At 41.8% G+C, this 27,069-nt stretch overlaps 1 protein-coding gene across 8 annotated transcripts in view; it reads left to right on the top strand.

Annotated features, from left to right (window-relative positions):
- Nucleotides 1-25,622, top strand: part of MKLN1 (muskelin 1) — a 99,992-nt gene extending 74,370 nt beyond the window's left edge. For all 8 annotated transcript variants that reach the window (XM_087766960.1, XM_087766956.1, XM_087766955.1 and 5 more), the window contains 6 exons: nt 8,480-8,627; nt 9,710-9,824; nt 12,491-12,630; nt 15,263-15,365; nt 23,493-23,547; nt 25,307-25,622. In XM_087766960.1, coding sequence (XP_087623086.1) covers nt 8,480-8,627; nt 9,710-9,824; nt 12,491-12,630; nt 15,263-15,365; nt 23,493-23,547; nt 25,307-25,428 — 683 coding nt within the window. In that variant the 3' untranslated portion in view covers nt 25,429-25,622. The remainder of the gene's footprint in view (nt 1-8,479; nt 8,628-9,709; nt 9,825-12,490; nt 12,631-15,262; nt 15,366-23,492; nt 23,548-25,306) is intronic.
- Nucleotides 25,623-27,069: the final 1,447 nt, after the last annotated feature.

Below are 27,069 nucleotides of genomic sequence, written 5' to 3'. Positions count from 1 at the left end.
GAAGGCAACTGTGATCATGAGTTGGATATGAAGAAAGGCGACAGTGGTACAAATTGGAGGACGTGTAGCACAGTTGAAGAGAGCCTGTGGTTGGAGGGGAGGCAGAAGTGTGTATGTTGATGGACATACCCTTTTAGAGCAATCGTATACTTTTAATTACTTTTTATAAAAACAACAACACACAAACAAAAAAAACCCAAAACCCAAACCCAACATGCATATGCCAGAGCATCTCTCTCAAGCATACACGTGGTCTAGAGATGCCACTGGTATCAGATGTCTTCAAAAGGCTATGCTGACAGCTTGCCTGGCTTGCTTAGCACACAATCCATGACTAATCACGGGCGGTCATTTCGGGTCTGAGGGAGGTAACGGGAACACTTGTGGTCAAGGTTCCTGTGATAATCCTTTTTGGCCCTGATTCAGGTGGTGTGTCAGAGCTGTTGATCAGAAGGAGGATTTCCTTCTGCAAGAGAATCAAGATCATCTTGTATCCCTTGGCATTGAGTAACTTCCAAAGTCGAATGAGAACGAGCCTTACATGTTCTTGTGGCTCCTTTTAGTGGTGAAGTAGTTCTTATGGGCGAACTGCAAATATTTTTTTAGCTACCAGTAAAGTTCCCGGGTCTCTTGCTGGGGCCGGTGCTCCTTCCAGATACAGAACTGTGCACCTGACAGACCGGAGGTTTCATGGATAAGTACCACGGACAGAGGCGACACAGCCCAGTCCAGGAAATCCTGATTTCAAACAAGATGATGTTGGAAAAACAGTAATCAAAATAGAAAGCACAGCTAGCCCAACATGGCCAGGATCCAGCTCAGGCAAGCAGTCTGAATGTCCCGTTTTGATCGTCTGTTTGTGACACCTGACATGTTTTGACCTTGTTCAGTTTAAGGTCTGCCTTGCCAGTGGCCAGTGTGTCTCTTGCCATGGAAGCACTTTGTTTTGTGAGAGACTTTAAGTGCTCTTCATCTTGTGAGGCGCTTCTCTGAGCGAATATCAAAATCCTTTCCTCCTACGATGAAGGTGAAGAGGGCAGTAGGCAGTCACCAAATCCTAAGGATGCTTTACAGAGATGTCATAGCAGCAGAATTCCATTGAGATATATCAACTGACCTGGTTTTTCCAAAATCTCATGTTGCTTGGGAGAGAACTGAGTGTTGGACATCACGTTGTTGCTTTTTCAACATGACAACCAAACTGTTCGAATGGTTTCCTTAGTTCATTCTTGGCTGACTGCCAAACGCAGTCTCATCATGAAAAATCCAAGAGGATAATCATTATCTTGCTGTGTCAACAGCTGGCCTGCATGCTATCTCTATCACTCATCAAGGTTTGCTCCATTAAAGTTCAGGGGAGGTGCTGCTTCAGTTTGATATGGATTACAAGTAGTGGTATGGAGTAACTTGCTGACCTACCGCTTTTTAAAAAATTAACCCATCAGGGAGGTGCCAGGTTCTGGTGAACAGCAATACCCATGTGATGTAGCTTTCTCCTATTTTTTTTAATCACGAGGCATCTCAAGGAGGGAGGATACTTGCAAGTCACTTGTAGTAGGATTAGCAGTAACGTGTTCTGAGGGTTTCGTAACTTAGGTGGCACTAAAAGGTTGTCAATGAACTTGCTTCCTGTAATTATCCTTCATGAATCCTTCAGAAGTGGTCTGCAGACTACAAGTTTTGTTATCGTTTTGCCAATGCTGTGGTTCAAAGCGTGTTTAAAAACATGCTATAGTATCCCCTCAAGTGAGAGAGACGAGATTTAATTTCCAAACTTCTGTCTAGTACTATGAGAACCATATCTGTGAACTCCTGATTTACTGCTTTGCAAACTCTGCCTCTGTGTAAAAGCTCTGTTTTCTTGCTTAGATATTGGCAGCAGCCACTGTTGCGCTTGAAACAACTGTAGCTGTTTGCACATACAAGCCAGAAAATATTCAGCTTGCTGGAATGATCACTATGATCAAATAAATGACTGTAAGTAGGGACTGTCGTAGCAGGAACATACCTGTTCCACGATTAGGTGTCACTTTTCTACAAAAGCTTTTCCCATGCATTATATTTAAATGGAAATTATATTGTACAGGGTTACACAGCATCTTATCGAAGCTTTCTCGGGAATTACTACTTGTTTATGTAACTGGCTGCTAACTCAAGGCCTGTGCGGCTGAATATTGTTTTCAGATGTTGAGGCCATGAGCTTTTCATTTCTGCTATATAAAAATAAATGAAAATGTTAAGTTCTGGAGAGAGGATTCAGACCTCTTATTTTCAATTAGTTACTGCCCTTCTACCTTGGACTGGTTAATGAGACTATGGGGGGAAAAAACTCAGTGGCACAAGAAAAGCATTCACCATCTACTAGACATTTTGGGATTGTATTGTGTTTAGTAATGTCTCTGTACAGCTTTTCCTCTTCAATCAGTAATGTATCGTCACAGGAGCTGTTGTGGTTTAACCCCAGCCAGCAACCGAGGACCACACAGCCGCTTGCTTACCCTCCTTTCCCGGTGGGATGGGGGAGAGAATCGGAAGGGCAAAAGAAAGCAAACTCATGGGTTGAGATAAGAACAGTTTAATGATTGAAATAATAATAATAATAACAACAACAATAATAACAACAACAACAAAGAGAGAGGAACAAAACCCAGGAAAAACAAGCGATGCAACTGCTCACCGCCTGCCGACTGACATCCAGCCAGTCCCCGAGCAGTGATCACTATCCCCTGACCATCTCCCCCCAGTTTTATATGCTGATCATGACATCATATGATATGGAATATCCCTTTGGCCAGTTTGGGTCAGCTGTCCTGGCTGTGCTCCTCCCAGCTGCTGGTGTACCTCGCTGGCAGAGCATGGGAAGCTGATAAATCCTTGGCTTAGTATAAGCACTGCTTAGCCACAACTAAAACATGTGTTATCACATTATTCTCATGCTAAATCCAAAACACAGCACTATACCAGCTACTAGGAGGAAAATTAACTCTGTCCCACCCGAAACCAGGACAATATCCACCCCTTACTCTATATCATCTACATCATGCCCAGGTCCCACACTTTCCAATACATCCCAGTTAATCACCACCACTTTTCCTGTCTTTACATACATACACACAGATATAGTTCCCTTATTCCATGAGCCATCCCTCTAGAGTGTCTGTTGAGTTCATTTATCCATGACTTTGGGCTCCATCTGTCTCAACAGTCTTTCAGGGCAGGAGAGATGGTGTGTGGTGTTGGATTGTTGCATGCTGAAGCCAGTTCTGGTTCCATCACCGCTGCACTTTGCTCAGTTTCCTCAAAGTTCATTCTTCATTAATCTGGGTGATTCGTGCTGTAACACCATTATATGGTACGTAACAACTACAGTAGTGATGACATACAGTATTACGTAGCAATTAACGTTATACAGTTCAAATCATTGCCTATTCCCACCCAAAATCAAATCCCCTTGAGGTACGCATTGGACTTCCCCATCCTTCCGCATTACCGACCAAGTGCACCCAGGTCCTTGAGCAAAAGCAATCCCACAGATGGGTTTGCCTTTGTCTGAGGCAGGAATAACCCAGACTGTCTTCCCCACCATATTTTCTATGTGCTCTACAGCGACTTCATCCCCCTCTACAGTATGTGAGAGTTTTCAATGGGCAGGGCCAGCTAGACTGGCGGATCACCTAGTGTTGACTAACTGGGTGGCCTAGCAAATGTGTATCCCAATGTTTGAATGACCCACCACCCGTTCCTCTCAGTGTAGTCTTTAACAGTCCGTTGTATTGTTGAATTTTCCCGGAGGCTGGTGCGTGATAGGGATGTGATACACCCAGTCAATGCCATGCTCTTTGGCCCAGGTGTCTATGAGGCTGTTAGGAAATGAGTCCCGTTATCTGGCTCAATTCTTTCTGGGGTGCCATGTCGCCACAGGACTTGCTTTTCAAGGCCCAGGATAGTGTTCCAGGCGCTGGCATGGGGCACGGGATATGTTTCCAGCCATCTGGTGGTTGCTTCCACCATTGTAAGCACATGGCACTTGCCTTGGCGGGTTTGCGGGTGTGTGATACCATCAATCTGCCAGGCCGCCCCATATTGATATTTCAGCCATTGTCCTCCATGCCAGAGAGGCTTGAACCGCTTGGTCTATTTGATTGCAGCACATGTTTCACATTCATGGATAACCTGTGCAGTAGTGTCCATGGTCAAGTCCACCCCTCGGTCACAAGCCCATCTGTATGTTGCAGCTCTTCCTCGATGGCCTGAGGTGTCATGGGCCCACGGAGCTAGAAATAATTCACCCTTAGGTTGCCAGTCCAGATGCACCTGAGCCACTTCGGTCTTAGCAGCCTGATCCACCTGCTGATTGCTTTGATGTTCTTCAGTGGCCCGGCTCTTGGGTACGTGAGCATCTGCGTGACGTACTTTTACAACTAGGTTCCCTGCCCGGGCAGCAATATCTTGCCACAAAGTGGCAGCCCAGATGGGTTTGCCTCTGCGCTGCCAGTTGCTCTGCTTCCATTGCTGCAACCACCCCCACAGGGCATTTACCATCATCCATGAGTCAGTATAGAGACAGAGCATTGGCCGTTTTTCTCGTTCAGCAGTATCTAAAGCCAGCTGGATGGCTTTCACCTTTGCAAACTGACTTGATTCACCTTCTCCTTCAGCAGTTTCTGCAACTTGTGGTACAGGGTTCCATACAGCAGCTTTCCACCTCTGATGCTTCCCTATAAGACAACAGGACCCATCAGTGAACAGGGCATATTGCTTCTCATTTTCTGGCAGTTTATTATACAGTGGGGCCTCCTCAGCACGCGTCACCTCCTCCTCTGGTGATGTTCCAAAATCTTTGCCTTCTGGCCAGTCCATGATCGCTTCCAAGATTCCTGGGCGACTGGGCTTTCCTATTGGAGCCTGTTGCGTGATCAGTGTGACCCACTTACTCCATGTAGCATCAGTTGCGTGGTGTGTAGAGGGGACCCTCCCTTTGCCAAGTTAATATTGCATAGCGACAGGCCAGTGCCGTGTTCAAAACAACCAGGGCTAAGTCCTCAGTCGCTGCTTTATGTCCTTCGAGCTGGCTGCCCACAGCTGCCCTGAGCGATCGCCGGGCCTGAGAGGCACCCTGAATGGTGTGAAATCGGTGATTTGCTCCAAAGCTGATCTACATCTACATTTATGCAAAGAAGCAGAAGAGCAAGGGAACTTCCATGGAGCCATCCTTACTACTTTATGCACCCCTTGGATCTACTACATTGCAAATAATAGTTCTTGAAGTGCACTGGTGTTACCATGTCTGATTCTGACCCTTTGTTGTTTATGACTTTTTACTCCTGAGTCTTAAAATTTTAAAAAATACATCCTAAGTAATCGGTTACTGTCACAGGTTCAATTTTGTCTCCCATGGAGAATTAAATTTCCTTCCCAATGTACATTTTGTTAGGTAAATATCACAAGTACTCTTCACAAGTTTACAGCCTGTGTCCCTCTCTAATATGCTGACCGCAATCATTTGAATTATATCCAACATTTACTGCAAGTCTGCTGCACTTGCAGATCATGAAGCTCTCTTACCCCCTAGTGGAAGTGTTTGTCAGTCACGAGGATTTTTTGTAGCCTTTTTCTCTGTCAAGGGTCAGACTTCCTTGGTAAACATCTTTTTGACGTTTCTCTTGTGTTTAACATATCACAGCATCTCCCTCTTACTGTGTAGTGCCTTGCCTTATTTCCTCATTGTTTTATTTTCAGGGACTTGTTTACCAAATTTGTGTTGTCTTGTGGGTTTTTTTAATCATATTACATCTAACTTTCTCGTTTGGTCTTCCTCTGCAAAAGACTAGGTGTCAACTTTGTCTAGCCGAAGGCACTGCTTAAATATGGTTTCTACACAGTTGCTTAGATAGGTAGAAGAGGTTATGTAAGTTGCTCCTCATCTTAGGCCCCTATTAAATGTAGGGATATATATTTTTGGATATATTATTTTTCTAGGCATTCTGCATTTCAAACAGTCTCAAGAAGAGATTGATGTACCACTGAGGGAAGCCTGAAATTACTTGACTGGAATTTGGTTTTGATTGCAGTTGCTGCGGTTAAATCCTATTCTTACTATCGAGAGTAAAAAAAGAGAGGCACTGAACTTTGGCAGCTTTTCCCTCCTTCATTATTTAAATAATAATTTCAGCTTCAGGAAATTGAGCATAAACTAGATACAAAATTCATTTATTTAACAACATTTCAGGAGGAGGGATGGGACTTCCATAGACAAGTTTCATACGCTTTCTGTATCAGTGGTAATATAGCAACTGTATTCCTCATGATTATAATAATTTTCATTTCAATGAGCCTGAGGTATTAATGCTCTGAAGATTTGCATGCTTTTTTTCTAAAAACCCGGCATGGTCTCGAATGTTCAAAGCAGCAGATAGGGTTGCGAAGACATTTTCCACGTACATTAGCATTGCTGATCAAATTTAGATGGCTCTCCTGCCAGAAATGTCTCAAATATGCCTTGAATTTAATCCTTTTGAGTCAATGATTCAGTCCCTAACTATGCAAGCACACAAATTACACGATACTTTTAAAAAATTAATGATATTTAGTATACAATTGTCTTTTTGTTCTCAGTTTCCTTATTGGGTGACTTTCACAGTACTCATTAGTCTTATTTAAAAACTTCCTTGTGGTTTGCAGCTAAGACGAGCTATGTAGTTGTTGTGCCAGCATTGTTCCCTGCTTTTTTTTCTCTGCTCTGCCACCCATTTGCTTATAAACTGGATTAATTTTCATTTGAAACTCTGTGGCAAAATTGGAGGTCAAAATAGGTGGGCTTATGCTGATGAGGGCTCCAAAGGCTATGCTGATGAGGGCTCCAAATCCTGCTTTTCCGTAAAACCATATTATCGCCTCCTGCTTTTCCGTAAAACCATATTGTCATCTCCTGCTTTTCCGTAAAACCATTGTCGACAGGACTCTGAGAATTGTCTGAATATATTTCAGTTTCTACTTAAGTTTATGTAAGAATTTAACTTTTTTTTTTTTTTTAAGAAATGTTTGGTTCTTTTGGTGTTGCTAAACATTACGGTAAGGGCTTAAACTGTAGAAAACTAAATGCTGCCTAGAATTTTTTACTTGATATATATTACTTTCCTGGCCTACCAAATGAGAAGATTGAAGTAGGAGACTGAAACCTATTACAGAGTGGGCTTGCAAAATAACGTTTTGGGTGTTCTTAAAGAGTAATATTAAATGGTTTATTAGTGTAGGGCTTGTTTTCTAGGCCGTGTGTGCAGTTCATAGTTAATTGCAGGGAAGAATTTGCAAAATAGAAGAGTTCTGAGAATTTTTCATGCCAAAATCTTGATCGAAGGCCAGGAACCTTTACCAGCCTTTGTGAACTGACCCAGAAAGAGAAATGAGACAAACAGGATCTGTAAACAAAGATCACGTGCTCTTCACAAATACATTTTGGAAGGATGGTTGCCTAGGGAAACAGGAAATGGGGAATTATACAACAAACAAAAAGGGCTGCCAAACAAATTTGCTGACCTTTTTTCGGGGAATTATGATGAAAACTGCTGGAATCCTCAGTATTTCACCATATTTCTAAATCTGAAGGTGGAACAGAAGAATAGCTTGGTAATTACACCACAACTATTTAGGAAATACAAAAAACTTCCTTGACGTCTTTGTCCTAAAGGCAGCAATGCAAGATTGTGAGCTATGTAATCTTGAGTTCATCTTGAATCTTTTTGAGTTTCCCAGCTTCTGCAATTAAGCTTTCTGGAATTGGTGCTTCCTTTTACGGATGAGATAATAACGAAATCACTCCATTCATGTCTACAAGGATCATCTAACTCTATCTTGAGCCAGTTTAATCCTCATTTCTGAGCTGGTGGTCTCCCAAACAGCTCTGCCCGTGCCTTTCCCTAGGCAACAGTGGGTCTCAGAATGGTTTTTGTGCTTTCCAGAAGTCACAAATCGGAAGGGAAGAAGAGAATTTGCATTGGACTTGTCCGTAGCAGGGAAAGAGTCAGCCTCTGGGTGATGTGTCTTCTCCTCCTCCCTCTCACCCTGCTTTGGATGGCACGTGCAAGAAGGAAATTGCTTGGTGACTTCTGCACGCCTCCTGTTTTGAGATGTGCCATTTCAGTTTTAAGTTGTGGTAAATAACGGGATCGCTGTGGAGGAGAGGTCACAGAAAATACCAGTTTGGGATCACTCAGTCCCAAGTTTTGGGTTTATATGAAAAATGAAGAGGTGAAAGTAATTAAAAGGAAGAAAATGGGCAAACTGGGTAGGGATGTTGAACTTAAGGCGCTCTTTATCCGAGACTACTTAAGAGGTAGTTATGTGAAATCTCATGCTTGTACCGTGGATAGTAGAAAACCTGATGAATTGCTAGGCAAGGGAAATGCATTTGTCTGATGCTTGGATCCCTTTCTGTATGCTCTGTTGTGTTCAGTGTGTAACTTTTTTTTTTTTTTGTCAGTTCCAATGACAGGTTTCACTCAAAGGGCTACCATTGATCCAGAACTGAATGAAATCCATGTCTTGTCAGGGCTCAGTAAAGACAAAGAGAAGCGGGAAGAGAATGTAAGGAATTCCTTCTGGATTTATGACATTGTGAGGAACAGCTGGTAAGTCGATGAAAGGGGTACTATTTCTAACATCCACACTGACTTTCTTTAGAAAGCAATCCTACACAATCCTGTCTCCCAGGTAACTCTGTAACCTCTTATAACCATGGAATGGTAATGTTGAAGACAACTGAGTTCCCTTGAGGCACCTCTTTTTTCCCATAGTCTTTAAAGACACCACGGCAATAAGCCAAATGAGAGAAATCATGTGACCTTCTTGATTGGAGGCAGGTGGAGGGGATGAGGGTAAGTAAGCCATTATAAGAAGTTTTTCTTGTAGGAAATGTTCAAGACCAGGATTCATCATCACTGCAGCAAATTCAGTCAAATAGAAGTTGTTAATAGCAGCGTACATGGTACTAGTTATTAGAAACTAAGGAAACTGGTCTGCTGTATGAACAGTGATGAAGAAGGCTTCATGCTAGATCTATCAGCTCTTTCCAGGCTGCATGCAGTGGTACTTGAGGTAGCTGCTGGAGCCAGTATTCTGAGAAAATATCTCCTCATCTATTTGCTGTACGGTATTTGGTAGCTGGTGGCCACTGCCCCTTCCCGGAGCTGGCTGCATTTTTGTGTTCAAGGTCTCTTCTAATGTGGGGCCAATCACTTTGAAGGGTATGAATGCTGTTTTTTGAAAATGGGGTTTCAGGTGGAAGAAACAACTTAAGTCTGCTTGGAAATCAGTGATTGAAATACTAGCTTTGCTTAAGTTTCTGGCCTATAGTTCTACTGTGTCCAAGGTGGTATTCTCCATAATGAAAAAATACTTCACGCTGACAATTCTACTAGCAAATACTGCAACATCTAAAGATACCTCCAAAGCTCATGACATAAAATTTTCTAGAATATTTTCCTGTTTGGCTTGTCATTGAGGACTGTGTTCAGCCAAGATACCTTCCCTGATTGTTTGATGCGTTTCTTTGTAGAGCTGAGAATGGGGATGGGGTAATGGAGGACAATATATATCTTTGGTTTTATATGCCAAACAGTTCAAAATTGTCATTTGTACCTTATAGCCTTTCAGTAACTTTTTCTACTTCCTGTAGGTACTACTAATCATTACTTACTGACTTGTATTTCAGGTCTTGTGTCTACAAGAATGACCAAGCAGCAAAAGAGAATCCAGGTAAAAGTCTTCAGGAAGAGGAGCCCTGCCCAAGGTTTGCTCATCAACTGGTGTACGATGAGTTGCACAAGGTATGAGGGTCCAGATACATATACGGTGATTTTTATTTAGCCGTATTGCTCTTCCAGTGTAGTTGCTTCTTCAAAGATGGTACAATGAATATAGCTTTTTGTATAGTGTTAATGTTGGGTTAATGAGTAACTTTCATTTAACTTATTATCATCTTTTGAAATAAGGTGCTAACTACTTTTTGTGTCAATGTGAAGTAGACATGGTAACTCCTAGATGAAATCAAAATGCAGACAATGGGATATACTAAACCTCTACAAAGTTGTCAAGCGGCTAGCTCCTAGCTGTTCTCATACTTGAGAAAACTTGAAGCTTTGTTTATTGCCTTCTGGGACTTAATCTCACAACTCGTTAGTGACTAAATGGTCACAGATAGTTATAAACATTTCTAGGAGAAAGTGTGTTTGAATGGACTAATCACTCTGCTCTAACAGAGATGCCTAACAGAGAATCTGCTCTGACAGAGATGCCTTACTTTGCCCTGCATGTCAGAAGCAGCTGTCATTCTTTAGCACTATCTGACTTTAATGGATACGTTCATGCTTAAATATACTTAAAATTGTTTGTAGCATACATGACTGCTCAGTAAACTTAGGGCTTTGTGCATATTAAACAATAGAGCACAAACCCATTGATTAGGTTACCATACCTTCATTAACCAATGAATTTAAATTACTGTGGCACACTTATTTAACCTTTCATGGATATTTTGCAATTAAAATAAACTTTTTCTAAAAATTTTTCGTCTGAAACAGCCTGAACTGAAAAAGACAAATATACTTTAGTGTTATCATTCCATGGGATGTTAATCATATTTGGGAAACACAACTGGCCCAAAAGTTTGGGGATAAGGGGGATTTTAAGGAGGAATAGGTGTAACTTCCGTATGGAGAACTCGCATGGTTTGTTTTCATCATGGACATTAATGTTGGATAGTAAATACTGTTCTGCCTTTAATGGCTTTCTTCTAAGTGTAAGGTACCATGAGACCGAGAGTAGTATTTTAGAAGTTACTGTGAAGGTTGCTAAGTCATGGCAGTTGCCCAGCTTTATCTGAAGAGCCGTTTGATGTACTTGTTTTGAAGAGTCTTATTTTTAGAAACCTCTGTTCAAACGACCTTTCTAAACTCCTCTGATATAAATAAGGAGAGCCTACATCAGTGGGATGCAGAATACGTTGTTTTGAGTGATTATTTTTAAAGCTGTGGAGAAAGGTAGCCTGTTGGAATTCTTGAACCTCAGTATTTGAAGACCCTTTGTGATGTGTTAAATATCAACAGTTCAGAGTCTGAAATGCCAAACGATGTGAAGAAAAAAAAGTGAAGAAACAAACAGTCCTTTTTTTAACACTTCCACTTTTCTTGAGATTTGCCTCTCTCTGTAAGTCTAGCCTTGCATTTCAAAGGTGTTTTATCCTGAAATTAGCTGTTAAAATGGCTGTTAAAGACTACTTCATTTGAGCTACCTTGAGCAAAAAAAAAGACCTTTGCATACAGGTATATTCAGTATTTCCATGCCTGGCATCTCAGGATTGCTAGAACTCTTTTCTGAAGACAATCACAGTAATGGTTGTGACTTCTGATTCTAAATAAGATTGGTGTTTTCTTTCTCAGTTCTTCTTAGGATTACAGTTTTGGCTTTTTGTTTTACTCTGTATTCAATTAGCTCTTTCCTTTGTGCCCAGGTAGTGTATTGAGTGTCTTGCAGGTAGGCTGCTGTATTGAGGTGAGACAAATCTGCCCTTCTGAAGACCATGGAAATATTTTTCTCTGCAAGTCAAATTAAGGCCTTATAAAGTTTATGGGACATGTGGGGACTCAGGCCTGTTGGTCATCTCCCAAGATTATGCTGGACCGGGCTTGTTGTCACTCTGAGCATCTTTAAGACTTCTCCACTTACTTTGCCAGTGGCCCTTGTCTTTGGGGAAGATAATGGTCTTCACCGTCTCAAGGAAAAGGCTGCGCATCTGAACTGTGGTGCTTTAGTAGTGCAGCTTCACCAACAGTGGTCTGACAGTGCCAGAGCATTAGTCTACAAAGTCCCTTTTCCCGAGTCTTCCTTACAAGCATAAATGTTTCTTCTTCAAAGAAAATGTGTGATTGATGGAGTCATCTCACAATTATATGGGTATAATTGCTCATCCCCAAATTAGAGAAGGGCTTAATACAGGTGCCTTAATTTAGCATCTCTCATGACAGTGAGAATTTGGAGTCTTTGAGGACAAGATTGGAGAAGAGGTTGGTAATCCATCAGTTTGAGTATTGTTTGCATCAAGTATTTTGAACAGGGCAGCAAGAGTTGGCTCAGATCTTTCTTTTCTGCTTGTATCTTACATGCTTAAGGATTTATCATGTTCATAGGTTTTTCCTAAAGAAAAAGATCACATGGTTTGTGGATGTTTGTTTATAAATATCTCGGGAATCTGCTAGAGAGAGGTTCTAACACTGCAGCTTTTTTTATTATCTTAAAATGTAAGCAGTTTAAGAGAACTTTCTTCATCTCCTGGGGGACAAAGTAAGGCTATTAATAAGAAGCAGCAGCTTGTCTAAAAGGCAGAGTTTTCTCCCTCCAGAATAAACCTCTCCAAAGATGCTGACATAGTAACTAGTCTTTGTTTAGTGGATGTACACAAACAATCAACTTTTTGACCTGCCTCTCATTTGCTTAGGTTCATTACTTATTTGGAGGGAATCCTGGTAAGTCCTGCTCTCCAAAGATGAGATTAGACGATTTCTGGTCTCTGAAGCTCTGTCGACCTTCAAAGGAATACCTGCTAAGACACTGCAAATACCTCATACGAAAGCACAGGTATAGAAACAAAAGATGTTTTGCAATTTTCTTTTCCAAAGTGTCCTTTTTTTTTAAGTTGCTAGAACTTGAATATCTTGTAAACTGTTTTGGGAAATGTCACTTTGTTGGTTATATGATGGTCTGCGTGTTTCTTGATTATTTTTAATTTAAAAAAAAAATAATAATAAAAAGCAGTGGGGCAGGGCTAAACTACAAAATTAACTTCATTCTGGTTTTACTATGTTATTCTAAAACTAGGAAAATCTGGCTATTGTGTGGGGAGTCATGGGGAATTTTTAGATTCCCTTTTCACTCTTGCTGCTCATCAGCATGTGTTTTGGTACTGTCACCTCCCAAGGAAATGGAGTATGTTTCTGAAACACTGTGGTAGGAGATAGTAACAGCTCGCAAGGATGCTAATGAAGTCTGGGGGCTGGATTCCTTTGCACATCTGAGACTCAACCGTGGTGAGGTCATCAGAGTTTCTCATTCAGAATCACTTGAAAAGATCTCACTTATGCAGAATTCAGCTACACTGTGATGCTTCTTGCACTCTGGATGTTTCAGAGCTGCCTTGTATTTGCTATTTAGGGCAAGAGATTTTCAAAATCAAGCTTATGGTGTTGCCTTAGGCAAGAAATTGCAGCAGTGAGGCAGCCTTTCAAGACCCAGCAAATTATTTGAAGCCAATAAATAACTCCTTCTCCATTCTTGGTGAGAATACTTTGTTATCAGGTTCTGCCAAGAGCTGGAGGTAGTTTTTTTACTGATGGTATTTTACTTCTGAGGCAGCAAATTGCTGTGCTTAACTCACAATCACTGTGGTTGGATGAGGCCTTTTGCAGATTAGCCATGCGATAGATGTGAACACCTACAGGAACGAATAAAGGTCTTGCCCAGTAATCTGGGAGGCTTGTTAAACCCATGTGTGGTTGTATGCAAATGCAGCTGTACAGCCTCCAGAGACAGCTCTGGATTGCTTTTACTTGCTTAAATTGCACTCAAAGGAAATATTGCTGCATATCGTCTGGCAGAGGTCTGGGGTTTATGCGCCATGCTCCCATTTATTGGGGTCCATTATAAGGAGCCGAACGTGACCAGCCAGGGACTGGTATGATGGGTGCTTTGCTGGAGTTCACATGCCTCTTAGGGCTGGAGCTGAACTGCTGTGGAGTCGCTTGGCTGCCCATTATCTGCACTCCCTCCAGCTCTAGGTACCAGAACAGGTACTTGGCTTGCATACACAGCAAATCCACTGCATCAGCTGGAGTCCTGTTTGGCCTATTAACTTGTTTAGTACCCGTCAGCCGTAGCAGAGCCACGCTGGCCAAGCATAGAAGAGCAAGGTATCGATGGTGCCACTTATTTAAGGTACTTCAGTTCTCTGGACGATGGCAATATTATCTAAGAAAATCTACATGAATGCTTGGAAGAAATCATGCCTAATTACCAAAATGTTGTGCACATCAGGTAACAGACATAGTCTTTGTGCTCCACGTGCTGGCTCAATGACTTGCATCTTTAGACAGTTTCAAAATTTGGGCTACAAATGTCCACTACAGTATAAATAACCACGTAGATGACCCAAATAAAAAAATAACAATATGATTAAATCTATTCAGTGTGGCTTCTTTTGGTTTGACAAGCTACACCCTGTTAAAAGTAACTGAAATCTATTATGAATAAAATATCTTGTGTTCCTGCAAGGCAGTTGATACAAGGCAGTTAAGTAACTGTGGACATGTTTTTTAGGGTCCTCTTGTCTGGAATCCAGAGCTGTCTGAGCTGTTTTCGTGGGGAGGCTTAATACTGTGTATTGGTGATTCAGAAGATGACAAACAGTGTGATACTGCACTTGGCGGATAGGTGATAGGGGGGAAAAATAGATTATTTTAAACCTCATCCTTTCTAGGCTTCTGCACCTGACTCAGTGCTGCAGGGAAGTAGCTCTGCTCACTGAGGTTGCTGAGCCCAGAATCATTTTCTGAGGGCTATATTAACTTCTCCAGGGAATTCACAGAAGTTACAGTTTCTGTTCGCTATAAGAAAACGAGAAAATAGTGGTGGTGGCACACAGGATTTTTACATACATGTGCTCTTTCCAAAGGTGCGATATTAAGGCACAGTATTCATTGAATCCAGGGGGTTTCACCCCCATCGTCCCTTTTTCTGTTGTCTGGGAGAAGCAGGGAGCATTCTCCATCCCTGTACTCCCAGTTACGCTTCTGCGCAGTCAGGAATGTAAATAGCCCTGGGACTGGAGTGCTCAAGGCTTCCCTGTATCTGAACCGTGCTCCTCACATGAGGTGCTACTCATACCTTACTTTATTTGTGGAAAATCAACAGTACTGAATGTTTTATATTTATGTATTACAAAGTTGCTGTACAGATGCTTTTGAACATTTTTAGTAAGAGCATAGTACTTTGCCCTTGTAACTCCTGTACGCCCCCAAAAAACCCTCCTCTGTGTTTCAGTCTGGCTTGAAAGCACATAGTCCAGCAAATATGAGGCCGAGCTGCCATTACCATTGTTTTATTTGGAAATATTTCACTGCAAGTTTCGCTTGATAGGTTTTGCTCTTTGTAGACATAGTAGTACTTAGTCCTGAATGAAATGGTCGCACTCATGTCTTCTGTCTCTTCTTTGCAGGTTTGAAGAAAAAGCTCAGACTGACCCTCTTAGTGCACTGAAGTACCTGCAGAATGATTTGTATGTAACTGTGGATCATTCAGACCCCGAGGAGACAAAAGAGGTAGCGATGAATGATCTTTCTCTTACAAAGAAATGTAACCTGTGTTCTCACGTAGAAGCTTTAAACCTCTTAAACCTTGTTTTTATTCAGTTTGAAAAAGCTCTACAGTGCATGACACTTTGCTATATCATCTATTTCTCTGCACTAAAGATCATAGTGCTTTAGAAACAGTCATTTTACAACTGCAGTTCCAGGTAAAACAGTTTTTGTACTTGTAATAGTGAAGACTAGGCCTTTGTTTTAATTCCACCGTACCTGTGTGTATTTTGGGAGCTTTAATTGAAATGTAAACTCTCTGAAATGTCACAAGTCTGTAGTTGGTTGGGTGATAGAAAGTGAATAGAAACTCTTATTCACGCTGCCTTTTCGCTTGTCAATATTAAATAGCTCTGGGGGAGGGAAAGAGGTTTTTCTCTAGGTGATAAGTATTTCTGAAAGAAGATTGTATATATACATTGCTTGCTAACCTTAAACTCTTATTTCCTCTGCGTTTTGAATACTATCCAGTAGGCATGTTCTTGTGTTTGTTCCAGGAATTTGTCCCCATTTCCTGTTTTGATTCCATTACCGCAGTACATCTCACTTTGCAAAAAGGATTAAAGTCATAGTGAAAAGTGTCAGATAAGGTGGTTGATTTGACTCTGCCATTAATTTTCACGTGGAACTTGGGGCAGCCAGCTGGATGTACAAGTGTTCAGCTCCTGACGGGTGGCTGAGGAAGAGGAGACTGTGGTTCTTGCTCTCTTCTTGAGTTAATGACTTTGGAAGCGGTTCGACAGCTCCTTTTATAAAACTGCGATAGGAGAATGGGCGCTGTTATTCCATGCTGAGTCTCTGGGTTAAATCACTTAATCTGTTCGTTTTAACTCATTACTTTAGATAAAGAAAAGATCATTATACAGGCACTAAAAGCTTTTGGGGGGGAATATCCTTCTTGCATATGCGCAGTATAGAATTGTAGGGTTAGCGGAACTAAGAAAAAATATTTACTGATATCTGGATCTTGGAACTGATCACATTTGTCATAAATTCTGGTTAGCCTTTTATAAACATCTGGTCCAATAAAACATTTAAGTGCTCTGCCTGTAAGTTCTCCGTTAGATGGTTTATCACTGAAATTGTCCCATATCAAGCCCATTCTAGCCATTTCTACCATAGGAAAGACAAATAACAGATAATCCTGCTTTTCTTCAGCTGGAAGAGGAGATTTCTCCCATGCAGTGTGCTTCAAGGGGGCTCAGCCCAATGATACCCCATCTTACCAGTGTGGTAGCACTTTCCTCTTCCGAACTGAACCTGTAATAACCTGTAACATGCAACAACCATTCTGGTGCTCTCTTCTCCCCTTTTCCCTCCCACACACTGTAAGACCGTGTCCTGTGTTCTCTGATCTCCCTTTTTCTCCGTGTCATACCTGTGTGCTGGTAGCCCCATCATGCCTGTGAAGGCCGTGTCTCTCCTTGGCCAGTTACTCCTGAAGAGATCTTGTATCTCATGGCTGGCTGTGCCTTTTTACTGCTTGAAGAGAAAACATCTGTGGTGTGATCAGCAAGCACCTCTCCTTTTAGGTCTTGCTGCCTCCTGTCACCAGCAGACCAAAGGAACTGCCATAAAGGCTGCACATTTTGCACATCTGGCAGAGGAAATCATTTAATATTCTACATTTGATATTCCCAGTTCAGTGTGTAGTATTTAACTTGTCCACCTTGTAAGAATGAAGAATTTACCTGACTGCATGGACTTCTCTGAGATTTTTGGGGAAAAGTAGTAGCTTTATCATACAAGCTAGAAATAGAATAAAATGTTTAAAAAAAAAAAATAGCCCTTTTCACAGAGCGTACTGCTGTTCTGCAGGTTAAAGATCTAGTGTATGAGCTTAGGTAGGCTTGGGCCGACTGAGCTGTGAATATTGTGAATCCTTTCTCTGCAAGCCTAATGCCTGATCCCAACAAAATTCAGTAGCTTCTGTCCGTCGTGCTGGTCCATCGGATCAATGGATACCATTCAGCTGAATTAAAGCTTTGTTCTAATACTCTCCTAAAATCATTTAACAATTTCTGGGAGGCTTTTTTATTTGTGGGTTGGGTGGGGTTTTTTTGTTTGGCTTGTTTTTTTTTCCAAATTGTGCTGCTCAAAAAGCTTGAACTTCCAAAGCCGCTTACACTGGAACAGTCTGCCAGGTATATGGTACAGAGCCAGCTACTGCGCTGGTACTGACTGGGTGTATTTCCAGTTGACGTCAGTTTACCTTCTGGTTATCACATTGACTTGGCTTTCCGCTCTGGCATTACATCTTCAAATAGCTCTTGTGCTTTCCAAAGGACTGATGCAGGCTTTTGGATTCCATATCAGATATCAACCACCAGTTTGATTGTGTATCTCGGCCCAGACACCTACATACTCTGTCTTTATTTGTAGTTGAGATCGTCTTAACATCAAAGGCTACGTATCTGATCCGTTTGCTCTGTGCTGGCTACAGCCACTGAATGTTGTAAGGCTTCTTAGTGTGGCAAATCTTAAGGGAATTGGTTTTTCCCTGTTCTTTTCCCTCTCTCCAGGGTGACTGTTAAATTTGGGAAGGACCAAGCCGAATAGATTTATCGCCGGCTTTGTGCTACAGTTCTCTTAGAGACTTATCTATATGGTTTCATGTTTTATGGATTGAGATATGGGTAGTGTTATAATATTACAAACAGAATTTCACTTTGAGGTAAGGCTTACTCGCTTTATAATAGAAGTAATTTCTTCTAACTTTGTTAGGCAAGTCTCTTCAGCTGTTTTGAGTTGGATGCCAAAGAAAATAAACAGACTGTTCTCGAAACTTACTTTGTCCTTAGTAACCAATTTTGTTTAAAGTAGCATGAATGACTGACAGTAGGAATATACCCCCAGATTTTCATACATTTGTTGTGAATTTTAGGGATGTTAATAGGATTATAGTTTTATTTTCTTTTTTATTGTTCTAAAGTGAAGTAGATGCTTGCAAGTAACAGCTATTGCATGGGTGCTTGTTTTAGTAGCCACAAGCTATATGCCAGCTCTGTCTTTGCTGTTGCCCACAAATGCAGATCCAGTTCTCTCCAACTGTGATTCTGCTTGAAGTCGCTTAAACCTCTGAAGTTAGTTCAGTGTTTCCAGATCAGTGAATCTTTTTTTACTGGCTGTGGATTCATAGCTCTGACACTGTACGTAGAGGAAGGTAGATCCCCAGAGCACATGGAAGTTTGTCCGTGTATTCTAGTTCATGGAGAAAGTAAAGTTGTATAAAAGACTGGCATTTGTTGGTATAACCATTTCTGGTGACGTGGGTGTTTTATGTCATATACACACAGATGTGCATTTGGCAGTAGTTTGGAAGTAGAGGCTTTTAAAGATAAAAGAATGGTCAAAATAGAAAATTCAAAATGAATTCCAAGTTTTATACTTACATCAAGGAAAAGACAGGTGCTATTAAAGCATCAAAACATCAGTAGATCACAGATAAGGCTAAAGGTGTTGTTCTTTGAAGGCTGGAGTAATCATACCCAGAACTTTGCAGCTGCTCAACAGGCTACGGAAGAAATCAAGACAATACAAAAAATGGCCAGTGCTGCCCAAGAAGAGGAGAGTAAGATGATTTTGTACATTGAGTTTGAGATTCAACTACTGGTGAAGCTCAATCCCATGATTGCTGTAAAACAGATACAACATGCAAGTAAAACTTCCAGTATGTTTTTCTTGGAGCATGGTAGGAGAAAGAGCAAGGATCTGGAGGCCAATTTGAGGCCTGACTGGTTTATAGACTGAGGCTGGAGGCCCCTGTTCAAGGCTGCTTCATACTTTCCATTATTAAGACCTTGTCTTTAATAAATTTGCCAGATAAAGCCAGCGGGGCCCAAAAGTATTGTTTGAGTCTGCATTAGGCTGATATTTCTGGGAAAATTGAAGCCCAAATGGGAAAAATAGTTCTAGGAAGGAGCTAAGAAAAGCATGCTTCTCTTCTTCGTGTCCTGCTGTGATTCTTTGTAAAGCCTCAGAGTCTGAGTGCTGCAGGAGCAGAGGCTTTGGAGCTAAGGAGCCTTTACAAAAACAGCGTTCAGCCTTCCCAACTTCAGCTAGTGACGGCTCTGTCCTCAAAGAATTTGAGCCTCTTGTTGCTGCTTTGAGCCTACACTACAAGGCACCATCCCAACAGAACTGGTCAAAGCTGAGAAACTGTTTTATGCCGTGATCTGAGCACTGGCTGTGCAGACATTACCAAGGAGGAGCTACGTCTGATTCATACAACCTGCCGGGTGTCCCAAACAGGAGTTACACGTTCCCCCTTAGTCTTAACTGTTTCATTTGTGCAAAAGGCAGAGGCGTGCAGCAAATATACTAAAATTTGTATGGGTTGCCACATGGCAGAATTGCTTTTTTGCTGTAGGTAGAAACCTAGGTGAAGTACACACAACCAATAGAAGAACAATAATGTTGGAAACATGAAGGTCATAAGTTGGAAAATGCCAGAATTAATAATACCCATGTAGTCTTAATTTGGCCTCTCCCTGAATGTGGTTGATTATATTAGTTAACCAGATATATGTAACTAATGCACCAGATATACAACTAATACAGCCTTATATTAGTTAACCAGATAAATATATCTCTAAGGAGCCCCTGCCTCAGTTCAGAAGGTGGATTGGATCTCCAAGAGAGAAGTTAATTGTATAACGAAGGGAACTGTTGTCTTCTGAATGGAGGCTTAATTTGGAGTGGATGAAGCCAGTGAGCCAGAGGGATTGTCAGAAGAAAATGGGTGGTGGTGTGATTAAAGCAATTGGGTGCTTCTGCTGGATAATTGAATTCTGGTCCTGCCTCTGTAATGAAGTTGCTATGTCACCTTAAGCAAATTGTTTTTCCTAGATGGTCATTAATTGGGTCTTTCATTCTGGTGCCTGATGGGAGAGATCTGAGGTGTGATTTGCTTCAGGGCTTTGCTCTTCTGGCTGCAAGTGAATTCAGGAGAAGCTGCATAATACTAAGTATTTTGAAAAATCAGATTCTGGTAGTTTCAAATAGGGGACCCAAAATTAATCAGAATTTGAAGTGCTATGTGTTGTGGTAACAATTACTATGATAGAAAAAACTAATGAAGAAATTAATTCCTCCTTTAGAGCAGAGTTTGAACTTCATGAATAAAATACTGCATTGGATATATGCTGTGAATGGGGTGTAGGAGACCTGCTCTTGAGTAAGCAGTAACTGTCCTATGCATTGGGAAAAAAGTAGGGGTCCTTTGGGAGAACATCGTAGGGTTAGCTGGCATTGTAATGCAAATGCAGAGTGAACCAGCTTGGGCGCAGTGCTGTCTGTAACAGATGTGCTTGATTTTCTATCAGAAAGTGCTTTTTAAATGTGAGATGATACATAAAATATCATTTCAAAACAAACAACAAACCTCAAGGTTAGCTGAAGTGCACTGTCATCTGTGAAGAAGGAGAGAAGATACTCCTTCCCCACAAAGCTGGTAAGAAACTTGTAGCCATGAAAATCCATCATGCGTAGTGCAGGTGAGGCTGGAATACTTGGCAGAGGATCTTTTCAATGCTGTTTTGGTCTCAGTTCAGCAAGTTACTTGCTGGATCCTGCTTAATATGGTCTCTTAATTGAGCATCCTGAGACCCAGCCTCAAGCACAGCTTGCTTTGTTTACAGCAGGATGGCTGCTGGTATTGCTGGGGGAGGCAAGGGAACCCCTCGAAGCACATGGCATCCGCTTTGTCCCGGCATAGCCGGCTTCATGTGCTACCAGGCAGTCGGCAGCAGGCCTGTAAGGCAGTTGTGTGTGAGGGAAAGATGGCCAGGACATGGCATTCGCGATCAGGAGCAGCATGGATTTAGCCACCGGTTTTATTGGAATTTTTGGAGCTATTTGTGCTGGGCATCTGTTTAAGTACGTTGATGATTCGGAGCCAAACAACCCTTACAAGTTGCGTTAGCGGTGAAATAACACATATAGCATTGCAGTCCCTTTTGATTTCATATAACCAGACCACTCACTCAAGAGGGTACTTAATCAACCTCTTCCTCTTGTTCTGCAGTCTGTCAATCCTGATCTTTCTAACCTGTTCTTAAATACCTCCCGTGCTAGCTTCCCATGCTAGCCTCCCCAAAAGATGCGAACTTATTGCAGTGCACTACAGTCCTTATTTTAGATTGTGTCCGCCCCCCCCCCCCCCCTTTTACCCCTTGATATCATGTTGAAATTGATCTTGCTGAAGTGTTTTTGTGGCTTCTTGCACTTAGTTGTAGATTTACCTATTTGTAGCAGCCTTTACGTTTGTGACTTTTTGCAGTTTCATCCTTGGGTATTCTTCTGTGGAGGCTCTGCGACCCTGACTCCTTTGAACTTTCTTTATAAAGCTTGATTTTCAGACCACTTGATTTTTTTCTAGTGCTTTCCTCATATGTGGCTAATTGATAAAGGGCATCCAAAAGTGGTTGCCTTATTGTAGATGAGACTTAGGAGCCTTGATAACAGCAGGTGTACTTGATTTATTTGAAGATCCTACTCCTTTTCATGCATTTTCTATGCATTTGTCATTTTTGCAATAGGATGATACTGAGCTGTTACAACTCCTAAATGCGTTTTCACAGGGCCTATGTACCCCGACCTGTTCTGTATAGCTGACTTTTCCTCTTTATCTTGATTTGCACTTGGCCCTAGTGAATTGTGCCTTGATCCGTCATTATAAGCTGGATGAAACGGAAAAACAGTCTGAAGCCTGTCTGCTAGCAAGCTGGCAGTCTGTCTGAGCGTGGTGTAATAAGGTCTGTGGACTCAGTGAACGTGTCCTGTTCTGTCAAGCAGGTTTTCACTGAAAACCCAGAATGATGCTGACCCTGGGGCACAGATGAATCATTTCTGATGCATGGCTCCATTTTGATGTCAAACCATTGATGGCTACCCACACTAAAGTTATTTGACCTATTTGCCACTCCCTGTTGGCTTAATCTAGGTGATGCCTCGATAATTTGCCTTAAATATCATGTAAAAGTATCAGAAATCCTATGAAAGTCAAAATGGACAATGTCTGTTGCCAGGTCCCATCCATAGGGCCTGGTGCCCTGTTAGGGAAGAAATCAGATTGATGTGATACAACTTGTTGTTGCCAAATCCCCATTGGCTGCTGCTCATCACCTTCTCCACTCCTAGATGCCTGCAAATTGTCTGTGTTCCCATTTTTTCTTGAAATTGAAATTAAACTGATGGGCATGTAATTCCTGGCTGTTCTTCCCACTCCTTCCCTGAACATATTTGCTTCTCTTCGGTCCCCCCCTTATTTCCTTCGGGCTGTGTGCTGTAAAGAGACACAGACAGGAGACAAAAGATTACAAGCCTTTAAGGGATCCACTAATTCTTGAAGGAAACATGACAAAGCACTGAGCCTTGCTACGACGTGGGGAACTGAAAACAGCAGCCGGGAGCAGAGGAAGATACTGCGTTCACTGTCTATCAGTAAGACGTTAAGGGAGAATAAGACTGTGAATGTGTTACTTAAAACGTTTTTAGTCATGATTCTGACGTTCCCAAGCAAAGAACTTTTTTTTTTTTAGTTAAAAAAGACATTGCCTTAAACTTGTGATATGAGCTTCTCTGGCAGTTCAGAAAGGTTGTTGCCATTTAAAGCTTTCTCTGCCTTCAAGAAGTTCATGCTGTTCTGTAGCAGTTACCCTGTTTTCGTGCCACCTAATCCTTGCTCGCTGAGACCATACCATGTTCATCCCTGGGAATGCTGTTGTGTGGAAGAGGCTCTACCTTACTTCTGCACTGTGATATCTGCCAGAGAGGCAAAAAAGTATATGTAAAAAAATTGGGTTTTAGGGCTCCCAGTCAAGTACCTTTCATTGCATCAACGCTGCTCTAATTCTAGGAACAACTACCCAGCTTGCTCTGCCAAGGTGACAAATTGCATTGCTGGTATGAAAGTGTCTGCTGCTGTTATTCATACGTATGGCACAGTAGTTCTGAAGGATTGTGCAAAGAAAACCCAGGAACTCTAAAGCCACTTGGACCTCTATGAATCTTTTGGGTTTTTTTCCCTGTGCAGTTATTAACACTTTTTTTTTCTCCTTTCTTTTTGTCTCTCCACCTCCTCTTCTGCAGTTTCAGCTTCTTGCCTCAGCATTATTTAAGTCTGGCTCGGATTTCACCACTCTTGGTGAGTATTGTGTATCAGAAGAATTATACTATGTTCTCTCCGATAAAGATCATTACTAGTAGTTTCTACTGTTTTTTTATATCAAATGTTATAATTCGTATGAGTGTTGTAGGCCCTTTTTGGTTTGAATGTGCAAAGTGCCACTACTTAGACATTTGAGAGATTATTTATAATGACCAGTGTCCAATGCCTCAAGTCCATATTTAAAACATCTGTCACCAGTGGTTTTAAACCCATGCCTCCCGGGATCATTTTCTGTCTCTTATTACATCTGATGCTTCACTGTTACCCAAATAAACAGAAGCTTTGGTCAGAAAAAAGCACCTCCTGTCATGTCACTTTGGAATCTCACAGCATGGCTACGGCTCTGTTTGCTGTGATAACTGCAATTCCTGGAGTAGTTTGGTTCGCTCTGTTCTTTGCAAAACTAGTTCTTTGGGCAGAATGTCAAGAGCGAAGAAAACAGTGGCATGGAGGGCTGGAAACAGGAGGTCTGAGCCAAAGCCATAATTTGTTTCACTATTCTGTCCAGTTAACTCTTTTAAACAGTTGAGAGATTAATCCTGGGCAAGCTATAGGAAGGCTATAGGCATAACTTAGATTCTTGTAATGATGTCTTGTCCTCAAGTTACCGAGCTCTCGCTAGGGGCATGGATGACTTCAGTTTTTGACGGACGCGTAATTCCCAACCTAAGGAATAGAGGGAAGGAAAAGCCCCCTGCACTGTCTGCCCTGCTGGATGAGGAAGCTCTGCTGAGCTTGTGTGGTTTGGAAGGTGTTACCTAGTTCATGCTGTAAGAGGAATTTTTTAAAGGAAGAAAACCCAAGTTTCAGAAAGTTGTTTTTTCCCTCGTTTTAAGTGTTCTAAAAGATGAATTACTTCTTGACACAATACAATACTTTATTCAGAGGTTGGCTTTACAGATAGGAGGATACATATGTCAAGTGGTGCTTCTAAAAGAAAACAAAAAAAAGCACCCCCTCCTTGATTTGATTAACTTGGTTGACTTTGATTAACTGAAGAGTGAGTTGACTGAATTAAAAAGCATTCCTTTGAGATACCAGTGATTGAAGTAATGCAAAGCAGAGGAAATCGTTGTATGCCCGCTCTATTGTTCTTGCTGTTGATGGTTTAAGTATGGGGATTTGGAGAAACAATGCTTCTGCTGCAGACTAAACCCTCCCCTGTTGGGAGGCTGCACTTCACAAAACTGGTTTGCAGAGCACCCTTGTGCCAAGGTGCAGCCTGGGTCTTCGGTACAAGTCCAGTCATTAAATAGCAACTCTGACTTGGGACTCCCACCATCAGCAGAGCTTGTCTCAAGAAAAACTGCAAGCAATCCAAGTACCAGTTCTGGTTAAGACAGTAGTGAAGATAATGAGGAAAGCCTGAGGACAGAAGAAATGAGGCACCAAATAAAAATAGCTACACGGATTTTGTTTTCTGGGACATCAGAGCGAGTCCCCTGAGGACTCTTGCTTCCCCCACTTCTTCAGGACTGTCAATGAGCTTGACAGCCGTTTTGCTTGTTACTTTTTATGGCATTTTGATTGCAGCGTTGGCTTGGGATGATGTGATCTCTGTGTGTATAAGCACATAGTAGTGGGACAGGGAGCTGGCAGCCTTGTTAGTTAGTTGAGGCAGCAGTAGCAAATAGTTAACATCAATCCAAAATGGACAACTGGCATACTCCACAGCTCAACTGAGCATTTAAAGTAGTGAGCGCTGACTTGCTTTCCCCTTTTCTTTCTCCCCCAGGATTTTCAGATGTTGACCACACGTATGCGCAGAGAACTCAGCTGTTTGATACGCTAGTCAACTTCTTTCCAGACAACATGACCCCTCCTAAAGGCAACTTGGTAGACCTCATCACGCTGTAACGGAGCAATCACTGGACACGTGGAAGAGGGGAAAAGCATCCATTTTCAGTATTTTAATTTTTTTACTGCATTGGTTGACTGCTGGGATGAAGTAATATAGTAACCCCTAGGTGTTTGAAAGGGGTTTTATACTTGTATGGTGAATCCCTGAAGCTTTTCCCTTGGAGTAGGTTAATAAAACGTAACTGACGTACTTCCGACTAAATATATATATTTTTTCTGACTTTGGATTTTGAGTTAGCAAATGTAAGATGAAAAGGTGGGGGAAAGAAAAAACCAAATAAAACCCAATCATGCGGTGATCGTTTTTGCCTGTAGGGGAAAATTGAGATTTGCGGGTTGTCTGGAATTAAAGATGATGGGTTTTATTTTGGGTTTCGTGAGAAAGGGGAGGAGGTTGTTCTTTGCTCATTTGTAGCTAGTCACGATATATTGCTTTATCCTACAACTCCATCCTCAGCAGCTGAATAACTTGGCGGCAGGACACTGGCACGCGTTGAGGTAATAGTAGCGTATGTGTCTTGAGTCTTGTAATCGCAGTGTGTCATGTGAAGGGGAGCACATGTTACAAATTACCTGTCTCGTCGTCCCAGAACTGGGCTGACAGTAGTGTCTAATTGCATCTGATATCTGGTCTAAACCTAAAAGCCTATCTTCCGTTCTCTGGAGCCTTCCACTTAGACCTGAGAGGCAAGTGGGAACCTCAGAGAAACCCCTGGAAAACGGGAGTGCAGCCATCATCTGCACAGGCCCCTTTTCAGGGTTCGTTCTGTTTTCACTGCTGTGCTCTTTCGACGAGAAACCACGCAGGTCCTCGCAGAGCCCAGCAGAACTGGGTCTTCCACCAGACGCACGCCCAACCTCTGCAACCTGACTCCGGGTTGGGTGTAGGATTTCTGAAGCAGATTGTCTTCATTTACATGCACCTATGCTTCTGTGTGTGTTTGTCGATGTGTAAATGTAAAGAGGATTGCTCCGAACAGCTTGTCTCCTTCCTGTGTAGTGCAGCTCATTCACTTTTAAATGCATTTTTGACCTCAGTCTGAATGTGAGGGAGGCCTTTTTAGCATAAATCTATTTGAAAGCAAGCTGATGCATATGTATAGAAAATATATGCTTCCTCGCTGAAAGCCTTCTTTATAAATAAGGTAAGGGCTCGGTGCTGCACTATGAGGTGGAACGAAGGATACGCATACCCAGCATTAGAAACTTTTCGCATTCTGTGTCAGTGAGCATTCAGTACAAACTGGCAGATGTAAATATTTATATGAGACTGCAAAGCTTTACGTCCAGAAGTGTTCATGGCAGTCGGGTATCATTGCTGCGCCCGCTGTGGCTGCACGACTCCTGTTGAACTTGATGGCAGTCTTGTGTGTGCAAAGATGATCTGAACTCTTGAAATAAAGAGTTAGTGAAGTGTCTTTTTCAGAGCTCGAGTGTCTGCTCGCTTTGATTGCATTGTATTGCCTCTTTATCACGTTCTTTGTGTGACTTTTGTAGTCCTGGTACGTTAGAAATAAATTTAAAAATTCATACTAGTGTTTAATCACTTAGAAAGGAACAATATGTTAGAGGCTAGGCTTTTCTTTGTCTTCAGGGAGGACTATACAAATACAGTGTTTTTAAGTAACCTGGAACTTG

The sequence above is a fragment of the Nipponia nippon genome, unplaced genomic scaffold (assembly GCF_047370975.1).
Source record: "Nipponia nippon isolate SJK-2023a ecotype South Korea unplaced genomic scaffold, ASM4737097v1 scaffold_3, whole genome shotgun sequence".
NCBI classification, from domain to species: Eukaryota; Metazoa; Chordata; class Aves; order Pelecaniformes; family Threskiornithidae; genus Nipponia; species Nipponia nippon.
The sequence above is the reverse complement of the archived record's forward strand: the minus strand, read 5'-3'. Positions and strand labels throughout refer to the sequence as shown.